The 15,726-nt window shown below is 33.9% G+C and overlaps 1 protein-coding gene and 1 non-coding gene across 2 annotated transcripts; both read right to left on the bottom strand.

Annotated features, from left to right (window-relative positions):
* Positions 1–11,884: 11,884 nt before the first annotated feature.
* On the bottom strand, positions 11,885–13,718 carry LOC143597795 (uncharacterized). Its single transcript, XM_077076193.1, has 7 exons — positions 13,550–13,718; positions 13,405–13,467; positions 12,892–12,978; positions 12,568–12,808; positions 12,366–12,439; positions 12,168–12,266; positions 11,885–12,093 (listed from the first exon to the last, which is right to left on the bottom strand). Exons 2-7 carry the CDS (start codon positions 13,420–13,422, stop codon positions 12,007–12,009), a joined length of 606 nt encoding a protein of 201 aa, XP_076932308.1. The 5' UTR covers positions 13,423–13,467; positions 13,550–13,718; the 3' UTR covers positions 11,885–12,006.
* A 1,719-nt stretch (positions 13,719–15,437) lies between these two features.
* Positions 15,438–15,509, bottom strand: TRNAG-UCC (transfer RNA glycine (anticodon UCC)). Its single transcript has one exon. It is a non-coding gene; the product is annotated as a tRNA-Gly (tRNA).
* Between the last annotated feature and the right edge of the window lie 217 nt (positions 15,510–15,726).

Here is a 15,726-nt window from a genome sequence, read left to right as displayed (position 1 = left end):
CAACATCAAGAACATAAAGCCCTAACCAATAAGTTAAATAAATAAAAAAAATAACAAAAGGTGATTCGCAAGAAGAACAATTTTCTGATTAAAGTATTTGATAAAATAAAGGCGTGTCATAGATAATAAATATTCTAGACAAACCAATCAATCATGAAACATAAACCCTAAATGCTATACATTTCATCATAATAATATGAGCTAGATTCAATTCATGTACAATTGAACCAATAATCATAAAGCCGTAACCAAATAAGTTTAAAAAACAAAGAAGATTAAAGTATTTGATTATTAAATAATAACATGTCAGATAAAGAAGAAATTTTACAAATCTAGATAATATTCTGTCATTCAAAATATAATATAGATCAAATTCATGTAAAAATGAAGCAATAATAATAATAATAATAATAATACGAAATCAAGTAAAAAACATATGAGAGAGAGTACCAGAAAGAAACAAGTAAAAGCAAATGACAAGCGTGAATGAGTTTGGGCGTTTATTTATGAGGTGGAGTGTTTAAGGAAGCATAGGATAGTATAGAAACTAGTGGAAGAGGTGTATACAAACGGGGCCTTATCTGAACCGCTCGCTAAAACTACAAGAACATTCTGGAACCGTTGAGTTGACTCAGATGTACGGTTGGAACAGTTTGTGTGTGGGTCTCACGCGGTGGATCTGACAAGTCTGATAGAAAGACTCAAAATGTTCACTGCGTTGATTGCACGCATGATCTTTGGCGTGTAACCGCCATCAAACAGAATTGTCAATATTTTTTATACGGGGTGAATTAACGATAAAAATCCCTGATCAGCTGGTTTAACCCAGCCATACAGAGCCTTTAAGCGTTTTTGACTTATCTCTAGAATCGGGGAAGACTCACCCGCCCGAAAGCCCACTAGTGGTAAAACCCGAACACCCTCAGTATTGAACTGAAGATTACAAATATTTCAGTCGAGCCATCATGTCTCCTCTAAAGTATTATTAGTGAAGTTTAAAGTTGGATCTCTATTGAGAAAAATCCACGTTAGAAATTAGAAAGGACGATTTCTATACTATATATAATACATCAAAGAATGACAAATTAAGACACTCATTTTTAAGTAATTTACAATACTTAAAGCATGAGGTACATGTGTTGGTAAGGGTAAACATGTCTTTTAAACACAATCCATTCAACTTACAAGTTTGATCTCTCATCTTTAACCATATTATGTTTTTAATTTAACTTGTAAACTAATTTCTCACCCATGATTTTTAAACGACTATAGCATTTTCATACGTTAATGTTTTTATAAACAATTATAAACAAATTGCACCATAAAAACGAGCATGTTATGTAGGGGTGTTCAGTGTCGGTTTTGATGTTTTTTAAGTTAAACTTGTGAGTCCAACCGTTAATACTGATTTTTTGTCGTCCAAAACCAAACTCAACCATTGAAAGTTGAAACCGAATCGTTACTAACGGCTTGGTTCCAGTTTGGTTTCACAGTTTAAACTTTAATAATAAATTTAGTTTAAAATAATTAATAATTTAAATATACCATCAATTTTAACTAAAAACCAACATAATATGATACTTGAAATGATCATAAATAAAAATGATAATTTTTGCCACATAAATGGTAAATATTAATGAAAGATCTAGGACGTGAAATAATAACAACAAAGATTACAAAATGAATCATATTGCAATTAGGTTAATTTACAGTCTTTTCTGGTTTCATATGGTCGGTTGCCGATACAAACCGCGAACCAACCGTTTACTACGTTTTGAAAATTTTGAAACTGACAAACAAACCGAAAGTAAAAAAAAAAAAAAAAAAAAGTCAAACCAATGACCGATTTAAACGATTTCAAAGTTTTAAACGAACCATAAACATTTATATTTGTACGTGATTAGCAGGTTCAAACACCCGCTGCATCGCGCGGTCACCTGTTTAATAATGTAACTATGTATGACTATAAAAGTCAAAAAACAATTATGAAGATTGGTAAATATGAACTTTTTAGTTTGAAAAAAAATGTCACATTGGCCGGTCAAAAAATAAAAAATATAAAGGTTATGCCACGTGGTATTGGACCCACTAAGACTAGATAAAGGTTAACCACGTGGAATTTACCATTTTTAAATATACCCACCCCATATGGATATGGATACGGATTTTACTTTTATATAATAATAATAATAATAATAATAATAATAATAATAATAATATAATTAGCGGAAACTCGAATGAACACGTAGTTTCCTTTATGGTATCCTAATACTCCAATAGGATATTTACGTGGTTGAGTTTGATTGTGATGTTTAGTTGAGATGGTTAGCCTCATCTCTTTTAATCAATCAAAATACATGTTTTAAACCTTTCAACCTACATTTATATTTAGAAAAGTTTTCTCAAACCTATTTATGTAGCTCTTAAAGAACTCTTATCTATTTTCGACTCGTCATTGTTGAATTTTTCAATACATGCACCCATCCTTTTCATTGAAAGTTTTGCTGTTCATAAACAACCTAAATTTTTCTTTAAATTTGTGTAAGGATCGATGTTGAATTCAAAATATTTCGATGGTCAAACTATCGAAATTTGAATCGGATAACTTAAAGAAATACAAGGGCGAAGGCAGGATTTCATGTTCTAAAAAACGTCTATACTAGGAATATACCAAATATCTTCCTTTGCATAATTGATGAGCTATCTAGACATTATATTGAAACGACGCAACTCTTCGTGAAAAGGCAACATGCTTAGTGCGTTGATTGCAAGGAATGAGCTTCCGTATAAAAATATAACCAAATAAATATATTTTAAATGGTCACTATATTTATATTTGGGGTGAATTCTGATACAAATAAAATTAATGTACTAAGCATACAAATAGCTAGAGTAATTACACTTTAGAAGTAAAGTAATTATGTTATAAAGAATAGAGAATTCTGCAATTTGTCTCCCTGGTATATGGACCAATTCTACAGGTTTGACACTGAAAATGATTTTGTGAACTTTGGACCATCATGATATTTGGGCGAGTCAATCTGGCTCCTTGCCGTCAGTTGACCTTGAGTTGACTGACCAAAAAACGGTGAAATTACCTTTTTACCCCTGAGTCTATAATTAAACCTAAAACTAAATATCCAAATTTCGTGTAGTGGGTGGGGTTCGAACCCCGGACCCCCGGTTTAACAACAAACAACACAAACCAGTTGGAATGAGCTACCATTTAATAAAACTACACAATATCTAATATATATTAAGTACCACAATATGCTGTATATGTATGTTGTATATATGTTCTGTATGTATGCTGTATAGTATATATATATATATATATATTGTGTATATATAGTCCGTAGATATATATATGTTGTATATATATATGCTGCATATATATATGCTGCTGTATATATATGTTGTATATATATATATGTTGCTGTATATATATGCTGCATATATACATATGTTGTATATATATGCTGCATATATATATATACTGTATATAATATTTTTAAACGATGAAACGAGTCCGAAAACGACGAAACGGGTCTTTTTTTAACAAACTTTTTATTCAAAAACGACGAAACGGGTCGTTTTTTAACAAACTTTTCACTAAAAAACGACGAAACAGCTCGTTTTTTAACAAACTTGTTGTTCAAAAACGACGAAATGGGTCGTTTTTTAACAAACTTGTTGTTCAAAAACGACGAAACGGGTCGTTTTTTAACAAACTTTTCACTAAAAAACGACGAAACAACTCGTTTTTTAACAAACTTGTTGTTAAAAAACGACGAAACGGGTCGTTTTTTAACAAACTTTTTGTTCAAAAACGACGAAACGGGTTGTTTTTTAACAAACTTGTTGTTCAAAAACTACGAAACGGGTCGTTTTTTAACAAACTTTTTGTTCAAAAACGACGAAACGGGTCGTTTTTTAACAAACTTGTTGTTCAAAAACGACGAAACGGGTCGTTTTTTAACAAACTTTTCACTAAAAAACGACGAAACGGGTGGTTTTTTAACAAACTTTTCACTAAAAAACGACGAAACAACTCGTTTTTTAACAAACTTTTCACTAAAAAACGACGAAACAGATCGTTTTTTATTGTAATTTTAGCTAAAAAACGACGAACCGACTCGTTTTTTAGTTATCCCCAAACCCAGGCCCGAACACACAATGAACACAACCATTCTTTTATATATATTACACAATACATAAACACAATACATAAACACATATATCAAAACACCCGAATTATAATCTTCGGGATTTTACGCGCCGAAGTCGAACCCGAACACCCCGAACACTACGGTAGGAGAAACGGGTCGACATTCCACGTTCTACGGAACGCCAACCGGACTACACCGGCGACATTAACCACAACGCGGACGGAAATTTGACGAATCCGAAACCGGATTCGGAGACCTATTGCTAGTGGGACTCCGATTAAACATGTGAACCGAATAATGAACACGAAAACCATGGCGGCGTCGGATGTGGATGGGGATGGCGGCGGGATGGCGGCTCGGCGTCGGTGGTGGCGGCGTGGGTCGGTGTTGATGATGGAAATGGAGATTGCGATGGTGATGGAGATGGCGACGGTGATGGTGATGGAGATGGCGGTGATGGTGTTGGTGGTGGGTGAGGGTGTCGAGTATATATAATGGGTGATGAAATTGTGGAGAAATTGTGGAGGTTGAGTTGGGTAAGAAACGAAGGAAGGAAAGAGGGAGGAAGGAGGGTGGAGAAGGGGGGAAGAGTATGGAGGAAGGAGGAAGAAGATAATACCCAGTGGTTGGACTGTCATTTTTCCCGGCAAGCTGGTTTTTTCAAGCTTTTAAAAAATATAACTAACAGAGGGGCACATATGTGACTGGCCAAAATTACATTTGTAAAAAGTCTAAAATACCCTGCAAATAAACGGACTTAAACGAAAATATTTAACGGAAGGAGTCAGATTGACCCGCCCAAATATCACAATGTTCCAAGGTTCGCAAAATTATTTTCAGTGTTAAACCTGTAGAATTAGTCCATATACCAGGGAGACAAATTACAGAATTCTCTAAAGAATAAAATAGTGTAACAATAATTACTTTTGTTCAAAAATTATATAAAAGTTATATAATAATAATAATAATAATTACTTTATTGATAACATATAATTACTCTAATTATTTGTATACTTCTATTTCTATTGATAAAATTATTTGTATATGATCGAAGCTCCAATAATATAATAACCTTTTATTTTGAAAATTGTCATCTTGAATTATGCGATATCTGTGGTCGGACCCACTAAATTTGAAAAGGTTTAACCACGTATAATTTACTCTATATAAGATACTAGCTTAGAAACCCATGAATTATTAAAGTAATTCAATTGTATTTTTTATCACTGGAGTTACGTATTACATTATATTTAATAATGAAACCTATAATTTACAAATATCTAATTGGAGTTGACCTTAAACTTACAACAGCATAAAAACCAATTATATGTTTCTTTGCAAATTAAGGCTTGGGATGACTTTGCAAGCAAGGATGATAGACTTGCTTCACATGTTAACATAACATAGTAGTTGGAGTGATCGATTATTATTACTTTAAGATTGTATTTATAATTGAAAGAAAGGTGTTCATATTGATATGAATCTTGAAATCACACTTAAAGATTTTCTCTGGGCGAAACAAAGGGGAAATAATTGTCAGTGTTCGCACGTATTAGTGTATATCCTTTTCTTATATATATATAATCTTCAAAAATCATTCTTGATTCCTATTTAATACCTGAAAGAATCATTCCTCTTATGGAATTTCTTTCATTCAAACCCAACACCAGTGACTATCAACAAAAGACTAAGGGGCTGTTTGGTTCATTCATATTTGAATGAGTCAGGTTTGAATGAGCATCTGTCCTATTCAGCAACAACAACAAGTCTGAATGATGTAACATCCCGAAATTTCAAGATAATATAAATTATATTACTTAATAATAGAGGGAAAGTTGACTCGGGTTCGGGAAATAAATAATAGAGTAGGAGTTGGTATGAGTCGGGCTAGTGTTGGATTAATTGAGATGGGTTAAATGAGAATGGGATTTCAGGGATATAAATACCCCCAAAATCCCAAAAATATCTTCATTTACATCTATTTCTTCACACTCAAAACACACACATTCTAACCGATCAAGATTCGAAGCCGAGACCCGAGATTTTGTTGATAGATCTGAGTTGGTAAGGTAAGAACAAATCCAACAAAGCTAATATTACTGAAAATGGTTAGGATTGGATGGGTTAACCGGACCCGAAACCCAAACTGCCCAAATCGGACCCCTAAAACGTCGATTTTAGGCCGATTTGATGGTTGGGATTTGTAGGCGCCGATCATACGATTCCGTGGGTACCAAAATCGAGTTATTTGGCTAAGAAACGAAGGAGTTATGGGCAAACAGATCTGCAGCGCGATAACTTCGCCTGCAAGATTAAGTTCGCCTGATGAACTTCGCCTTCAAGCGTAACTTCGCCTTCAAGCGTAACTTCGCCTTCAAGCGTAACTTCGCCTAAGGATAACTTCGCCTGAAGCCAAGTTCGCCTAAGGATAACTTCGCCTGAAGCCAAGTTCGCCTAAGGTTTAACTTCGCCTGAAGCCAAGTTCGCCTAAGGTTTAACTTCGCCTGAAGCCAAGTTCGCCTAAGGTTTAACTTCGCCTGAAGCTAAGTTCGCCCGAGGGTTAACTTCGCCTAAAGCCAAGTTTGATTAGAAAATAAATTATAAAGCGATAAGTTAAAGTAAGCTAATACTAGGCCACCAGATTAGGTCGGGCGAGTATTGATACGTGTAACTTGTACAGTTAGCCGAGCTCAGTTAAAGAAGGGATTTACAGCTACCAGAAAAAGAAGCAGAATTCAGGTGAGTTTCTAGCCCCATTCCTTGTTATGTTTTCGGGGCTGTGTGCATACTTGATGTGTTGTTAATACATTTATCCTAAGTGATAAGTGTATGCCATATGTGATATATGTGATATGTATGAATGATTGCTTGATGGTACGTGAACGATCTTCGGATATTGCACGTACTGTCAGGTTGTAACGCTATAAATATGGTAAGTATGATATGTATGTTTATGTGTATGAACGTAATAAAGTTAATAAAAGAAGGAAATGACGGTTGTATGGTTGTATGGTTACGAAAAGGGTACCGAGCCCTAATAATACTCGAGGTATGATGTATGGTTGTATGGTAACGAAGAGGGAATCGAACCCTACTAATATTCGAAAACCAAGGGACCAGACCCTTATAATATCTGTGATGTTAGGGACCAGACCCTTATAATATCTGTGATGTTAGGGACCAGACCCTTACAATATCTGTGAGGATAGGGACCAGACCCTCATAATATCTGTGATGTTAGGGACCAGACCCTTATAATATCTATGATGTTAGGGACCAGACCCTTATAATATCTGTGAGGTTATAGGGCGAAAGGCTCTTTAAAACGAATAATTATGAATGTAAAGAAAGTATGTAAGTAAGAAAGAAAGTATGTAAGTAAGAATGAAGGTATGAGTACTTATGTGTATGAAAGAAAGTTATGAGGTTAAGTACGTATGTATGTAATAAGGTATTGTATGGTATTGTATGATTAACTAGAACTCACTCAGCGTAGCTGACTTTTAGTATGCACGCAGGTGAGTAGGATGAGACAGTTGGCTTGAGTGGAGGACACATGGCAGAAGACTAAAGCCTGGCATCTGAAGATCTGATATGTTTTATAAGTTATGTTTTGATTTTGAAAGACAAGAGGAATGTTTTAAGACATGATTATGAATTGATATGTAATGTTTTATGAAAGTTTTATATTCCGCGTAAAGTTTTTAATTAACTCTGATATTTAGAACTGTGTTTATGAGTAAATCCAACACGAAAGTAGGGTTACCGGTGACGGGGCCTTACAAATGATTCAGACCTAATTTTAATCATTCAGATGTTTTTCTGTTTGAAACCAAACAGTCTGAAGTCTGAATGAATCAGATGTTTACATCTGAATGGTTTCATTCAGATGTAAACAAACAGCCCCTAAGTCAAACTCACACAAGGAAATGTTTGAAGTTTTGGATGAACAAACCAAAGTGTGCTTAACCAATTAGGTGAAATACTTGGGTTTAGCTACAAAGGTAAGTGGGAAGTGATAACGACATTTCCCACATGTGAAAAAACCTGCAAATGAAGGCAAAAAAGTAAAAATAAAAAATAAGTAATAAGTAAATAAAGACTTCACATCATGTTCACGTTATCAAACCGATGTGAAGTGGCTGGATGTCCACGTTGATGGACCGTTGAACGACCAATCAACAAGCCTTGCATCTTAATTCTCACATGTTTGGTTATATATAGAAGGTTTATTCAAGCTAAGTCATCACCCTTTTGCTATACAAATTTTACATACACTTTCAAAGTTAATATCTTCCATAATTCAATATAAATTCAAGCTTCAAAGATCAAGAAGTATAGATTAAAAGTTAGAGCAACAAGAAGAACTCTCTCAACCTACCAACGTACAACTTAATTGGATTTTTGAGGGGTCATTACTAGAGTTTGTTCTAGTAATTTGATAAGTGAGAATTCATCATTTTATTGATGATTTGAGAGGGGAACTCACCATCTTGACATAGTGTTGTTATTGTATTGGGTTGAAAACTCTATATTGACATAGAACTATTCAGTAATTAAGAGACGACTCACTATCTTGACATAGTGAGAATTAGAAGAGTTTTAAAGCTAAGCACTTGGTGTATTTATTGAAGAAGGTGATCACTTCCTTTGAATAGTGAGATGATTGTATTAGTGATCCTTCCTGTTGAGGGAGATGACTAGTGACGAATACTCTCGATCGGGGGATTGGGGGAGGACGTTAAATGAATTAATTAACATTCAATTGAACCTCTATAAATTAGTTGTGTCATCTTTATTGTCACACCCCGACTAAATGTGGAGGAACATGTCGGGGTGCAACGGATTGCCCAAAACACAAGACGCTATTAAAGTGACAATATTTAATTAACTCATTCAATTCATAAATCAATAAACAACATATCTTGTTCACACAAAACAAATTGAATACAAGTAAACAAATATATATATTGTTCATTTTGCTAATATCCTAATAGTCTTAATAACGTTTTTCATCAAGTCCTCGAGTCAACCTAAAATTCAAACCTGTAACATTGCATAAAATAAAGTTTATCAACACAAAGGTTAGTGAGCAATTTCATAGTTTGAACAATATGTATATAATAAGAAATGTCCACAACTTGTATACAAAACATTAAATAATAGCAATAATTTGGATAAATGAGATCGTTAATAAGAATACATTAGCGACACCGTCTATAAGAGAATACCAAATAGATTCGGATTTCAATGAGATCGTTAATAAGAATACATTAACGACACTGTCTATAAGAGAATACCAAATAGATTAGGATTTCAATGAGATTGTTAATAAGAATACATTAACGACACCGTCTATAAAAGAATACCAAATAGATTCGGATTTCATTAATCAACCAACCAAAAGCGGTAAACACATTAACATATAAGCATGTAAGCATAGAACACCAAATCGAGCATTTATTTAAGTAAAGTATACAATGATGTTTGTGGTTTAAGACTCAATTATAAAGTATTTAGTTTAAAATAAGTATACAATATCACCCCCTAAATGAAATGCGGAAAACGGGGTATGAAAAATACTCACATTCAAGTATAAAACTTGATCGGTAAACGTATTCACATTTAAAAAGTGCAACCTTTTAAATAATCCAATCTATACCCGAAAAATACCCGGAAAAAAACCCACAAATATGGTTTTTTTAATACCCGAAAATAGGGTATTCAAATACCCGGTTTTAAAATAACTGCCCGAACCCGATGAATAGGGTATGGTTTTTAGAGGCAATACCCGGACCCGAACCCAACCCGGTTTTTATCAATACCCGATTTTCCAATACCCGGTCATACCCGAACCCGGTTCCATACCCGAACCCGAGTATTTGAAAAACCCGATTTGTGCACCTCTATAGCCGCCCTCCCTCCAGAGTCCAGCCTCCTTCTTAAAATTATCGCATCTTTTCTTTTAGAAGGCTTTAGTTCTGATGACAACCCAGTACAGTTAATAAATGAGACCAATTACAACATAAAGCCCAACGATGAGACTATAATCTATACTATATATAATACACCAAACAAGGGTAAATTAAGACACCAATCTTTAAGTAATTTACAACACTTAAAGCATGATGTACATGTGTTAGTAAGGGTAAACTTGTCTTTTAAACACAATCTATTCAGCTTACAAGTTTGGTCCCTCATCTTTAACCATATTATGTTTTTAATTTAAGTTGTAAACTAACTTTCCACCCATGCTTTTTAAACGACTATAGCCTTTTCAAACGTTAATATTTTTATAAAAAATTACACCATAAAAACGAGCATTTTATTCTCTTTAATTTGGATATGATATTGTTATAATTTTTTTGATTTTAAATAAATTAATATGTTACGTAGGGGTGTTCAGTGTATGGTTTTTAAGTTAAACTTGCGAGTCCAACCGTTAATACTGATTTTTTTGTCGTCCAAAACCAAACTCAACCATTGAAAGTTGAAACCGAATCGTTACTAACGGTCTAGTTCCAGTTTGGTTTCACAGTTTAAACTTTAATAATAAATTTAGTTTAAAATAATTATTAATTTAAATGTACCATCAATTTTAACTAAACACCAACATAATATGATACTTGAGAGGATCATAAATAATAATAATTTTAGCCACATAAATGGTAAATATTATTGGAAGATCTAGGACGTGAAATAATAACAACAAAGATCACAAAATGAATCATACTGCAATTAGGTTAATTTGAAGTTATATAGCCAAGTTATTTTTAATAAAAAGATTATGTTCAATTAAATTTTAACTATATCTAATATATATTACAAAACATATCTAATAATTAATAATAAAAAACATTAAAATGCATTCAACATTTACAGTCTGGTCTGGTTTCATATAACCGGTTGCCAGTATAAACCGCGAGCCAACCGTTCATTACGTTTTGAAAATTTTGAAACCAACCGACAAACCTAAAGTAAAAAAAGAAAAAGAAAAAAGAAGTCAAACCAATGTCCGGTTTAAACGATTTCAAGGTTTTAACCGAACCATAAACACTTATTTGTTACGTGATTAACAGGTTCAAACGCCCGATGCATAGCGCGAGCACCCGTCTAGTAATATTTTATGTTGCGCTATAGCAGCCATTGTTTATTTCCATTTTGACTCATATCAACAACAAATACTTCAGCCCAGATATTTTAACTGGCCCACTTAAGGTTTGATAATAAATTAGAGGTATACAAACTGATTAATGGACCCAAACCGGTTCCGATTAAGTCAAAGGCTTGTCAAAACCGGTTCTAGTTGAGTAAAGTCGACCCGTTCGCATCAGTTTTGGTCGTTTGAAACAAGTTAAAACAGTTTTTCATACCGGTTCACATCTTCAAAGGTCGAACTGCTATACAAACTGTTTTGGGATGTTATCGAGTTGAGTCGGTTTAGAAACCGGTTTTGGGGTGTTATCAAGTCGGTTTGTAAACTAGTTTAAACCCGTTTTTAACACCCCATAGTTTTCACAATAGCCCACAAGACTTCATTAAAAATCAAACATAACAAATTTAATAAGCTCTGGATTCTTCATTTTAAGTTTTAACCCAAATGATCTTTTAATCTTAGTTTTTTTTCTCTTCGAACTTGCAAAACACCTAAACAACTCAAAATAGTGAATTTTTATAATGATATGAACGATTACGTAATCAATATTAACTGAGATCTTGTCCGTATCATGGTAATAATGATGCACAATTTACAAATTTGTTGCCAGTTGTATATAATTACTTGCTAGCTTTGTTGTCTAAAAATAGAACCATAAAATTATACTATGCCATCACAAGTCTATCTTTGTCCTCTGTTCATTCGCCTTCTTCGGATCAAATATATCCGACCATAAACCCACCTCTTCCCTGGCCTCGCAGCCGATCTCTGCACATAAAGAAAACCATTCGTCGATTTTAAAAAGTTTCTAAAAGATCTTTAAAAAAATCATGAGCAATTACCTCAACTTTAGTGCGGAATTCTAACAAGCATTCACATACATGACATTCAGCTTTATGTGGGGAATTATTGAACTCGTTTGATTTCACAAATGCAAATACCTGAATGTAAAAGAAAAATCACTTCAAGCTATAAACTTATGTATCATGAGAATAAAAGCCTATATATTCAGATGTAATAAGTTACAGTTAAATACTAACCTCCTCACTACAATTTGGACACGCCCCTTTTAACGCCACTAAATCATTTTTCCACAAGCCTTGAAGTGCTCTAACTGTCATTAATTAACGCTGTTATTTTGATAAATCTTGGGAAAAATGATATAAATTTATAAACCTTTTAACAAAACTGTCTTATACAATAATACTGACATATATAAAGAGAAGTAAAACAACTTATTACCAGAAGCAGAGGCGATTGGATAACCGATCATGGACCCGAGCATCATTACAAGCATACCATTTAACATGGAAATTAACTCAAGAATTGGGGCATGACTATTAACGGTTGAAAATCCGGAATCTAGTGTATCTTTAAAGACTTGACCAAAAATGTATAGAACAGGTACAAGACAAGCTGAACTTCCAATTCCAAGAAACAGTAACCACACGCTTGCTAATGCTAAAGCCTGAGAAGGGTCTTCCTGCCCTACATCCATATTATATAAAGTTTCACAAATCATTAAAAAAATAATACAAGAAACCGAAACCAAAATGACAAAATTACCTGGGCATCAGCATAAGTTAACTGCTGTCTTAAACTGCAACGAGGATACTTGACGACATACTTTGAACCGTACCAACGTAATTGTAACTGTTTCATTTAACTTTCTCAAATTAGCAATCCGGATAAAGTTTCATAGTTGCAATTAGGTATGCAAATGAACCAAATGTTCAGTTCACTGTACGTGAATCAATTAGCAGGATGCTCGTTTATGTTCCAAGAACAACTATTTTTTTTTGTACATCTAGTTAAACGAATTTTAACGAATGAACCGTTGGGTGACACGTTCGTTTGTTTATACAGTTATTCAAAATACTTAGGTCTGTTACTTACAACGTAGTCTAGTTCAACAAATTGGTGTTCTCTCGGTTATGTTCGTTTACATTTGTGAACCACACCCACATTTTCTTAACAAACGAGTCTTTGTATTCGATCGTTTGTTCTGCTAAAGTTAAGCAAACAAACAAACAAACAAACAACCTAGCTGCAACTGATAATTACAGGGTTAGAGATTACCTCGACTCTATCAAACATGTCGTCAACGACCAAAGGTTTACCGCTATAATACGCATCCCGTGCCTAATTAATTCAATAAGCTTCAAGTGAATAAAAGAATCCAATTACAAGTTAGGAATTAATATCCTTGAAGAAAGGTACGTACTTGTCGATAAAAAGCTTCTAAATTTTCTTGGGTAGCAGTTTCAATCGGACCAAGGAATATGCAAGAAGGTCCCTCTTGAGATGATGCAGGTCGAGGGTGGTCTTTGTTGCTTGGAAATGAGAGTCCGTTTTGAATGGTTTTCTTAGTAGAAGAGATACGGACAGGAGTAAAGGTGAAAGATCGATGCCGATAAGGTGATGGGTTGTTCCGGCAACCATGATGACAAGTTTTCTCCGACGATCGTGATGGTGATGGTTATTCGGAGGTGATTTGTTTGTGGCTAGAAATGGAATTACTTTGGAGAGTGGGAGGAGGAGTCTTGAAATGAATACATGTTTTAGATTTTTTCCCCGTCTTTGTGGGCCCGCGTGACGTGAGACAACAACTTTGGATATATATAGGGCAATGGTTATTCATACACCCTTTTTGGTTATTCGAACACCCTTTTAACACACATCCTATCTATATATACACCCTATAAAAAGTGTATGAATAACAGATAGAAGCCCAAAATTCTTGTAACTTGTAAATCACATTATTCTTTAACCTACCCTTAATTGAACTATATTATATAATTTCTGCAATCATAACTTTCAACTTATTTTGAATATTGATTGCTTATGTGTTAAGGATGGATCTCACTCCTTTTCATTTATATCTTTTATCCTGATGAGTGAACTACATACTCCAATACCCACCAGGCCACCAACCTCCACCAATGTCGCCACCCACCACCCACCACCACTAATGGAACCATCTTGGCTAAGATGAGTTTCCCGATGACCTCCAAAGCATCAGCTTCAGCTCAACCACCAACACCGACATTAACCGCAATACCAATACTGAATTTGAAGCAAACTTTACCATCACCCGATACAACCTCCACATCCCCTCCTCATTAACGATGACGAAATCTAATTCCTGGTTATCAGTGTTTGTAAAAACCAAATTACCTTAAACAAAGAAGACGGCAATTATTGAACTTTGATTTTTTACTCGCATGATAATCAAAACTCGTGGAATCAACGGTAACACCTATTGTTTTCATTAATCGAATCCAATCAACAAAATTCCTATAATTAGAGATAACGGTTAGAAAACGACTGAATGAACAAATTAATTTGGGGAAATTTGTGAGGGTTTGGAACTTATATGAACTCAGCTAACACATAAGCAGCCTAGTCATTATCAACTAAGGGTGTTAACCTTTTGTTAGCTTGGGATTGCAATAAATTATTTTTAAAGTTGAGCTTACCGCCAACCAATAAGTGAAATTGAGATTATTATAATCTAATTAACCTAAAAAATATATGTAATTATGATATATGAACTTTGTATTCTTTTAGTAATTTAGATGTAAGGAACAAGATGAATGATTATGGATTTAACAATCATCTATTCGGGTTTTGCTGAATTTGTGGATCTTAAAAGAAGAAGGAGATGAACACATGGTATATGCTCTACAAAATCGAGTAGGATTGTGCAATCAGTTTGTGAAGGGAAAATAAGCCAATTCGTATGATGAAGAGAAAGAATGGAGAATGAAGAGTATTACTCAAGATAACTGTTGTATTATGGGTCATATAATCATTGATGTCATTCCATATTTGCGGTTGTTTTAATTGTCATAACAAAATTAGAGAAATACATGATGATCGAATCTTATATAATGGCCATAACCATAAACCCATAAGATAAAGGTGTTTTATATATAATCCGTTAAGCTAAAGTTTGTAAGGTTTTTTTTATATAATCTGTTTAGTAATTGGAAATTGAGATTTGAGAGTACAACTGTTCACATGTCTTCATTTATATATGAAAGGTAAAGGTGTAATACAGTGACAAATTTATCTATTCTATAAAAAATTAAACAAAAATGTGAACAAAATGCGTTTGCCGGGAGTCGAACCCGGGTCTATTGCTTGGAAGGCAATTATCCTAACCGTTGGACTACAAACGCTGTTCGACATATTTTTATTGGCAAACCTTTTTAACTTGTTTTTCTCTAAGAACTTGACACGAATATTTGAATTTTTGCATAGGTTTTGCACAAGTTTTGATTCTGTGATTTCTGGTCTGATTATATAAATAACCCCTCCATCGTGACTTGTGAAAAGATCACTTTCATTCACTCTTAAACCTATGCTATGATGTCTTTTGATTCTATTTCAATGTGT

The sequence above is a fragment of the Bidens hawaiensis genome, unplaced genomic scaffold (assembly GCF_021521415.1).
Source record: "Bidens hawaiensis isolate Kalapana, Puna unplaced genomic scaffold, B.hawaiensis_p1.1 tig00049057_1, whole genome shotgun sequence".
Taxonomy (NCBI): domain Eukaryota; kingdom Viridiplantae; phylum Streptophyta; class Magnoliopsida; order Asterales; family Asteraceae; genus Bidens; species Bidens hawaiensis.
The sequence above is the reverse complement of the archived record's forward strand: the minus strand, read 5'-3'. Positions and strand labels throughout refer to the sequence as shown.

What these genes read in the sequence shown, in the direction of transcription:
- LOC143597795 (XM_077076193.1), bottom strand. An exon ending in TAACTTATGCTGATGCCCAG is followed by an intron (nt 12,809 to 12,891) that starts GTAATTTTGTCA and finishes GATGTAGGGCAG; the next exon opens with GAAGACCCTTCTCAGGCTTT. An exon ending in AATTCCGCACTAAAGTTGAG is followed by an intron (nt 12,094 to 12,167) that starts GTAATTGCTCAT and finishes CTTTATGTGCAG; the next exon opens with AGATCGGCTGCGAGGCCAGG.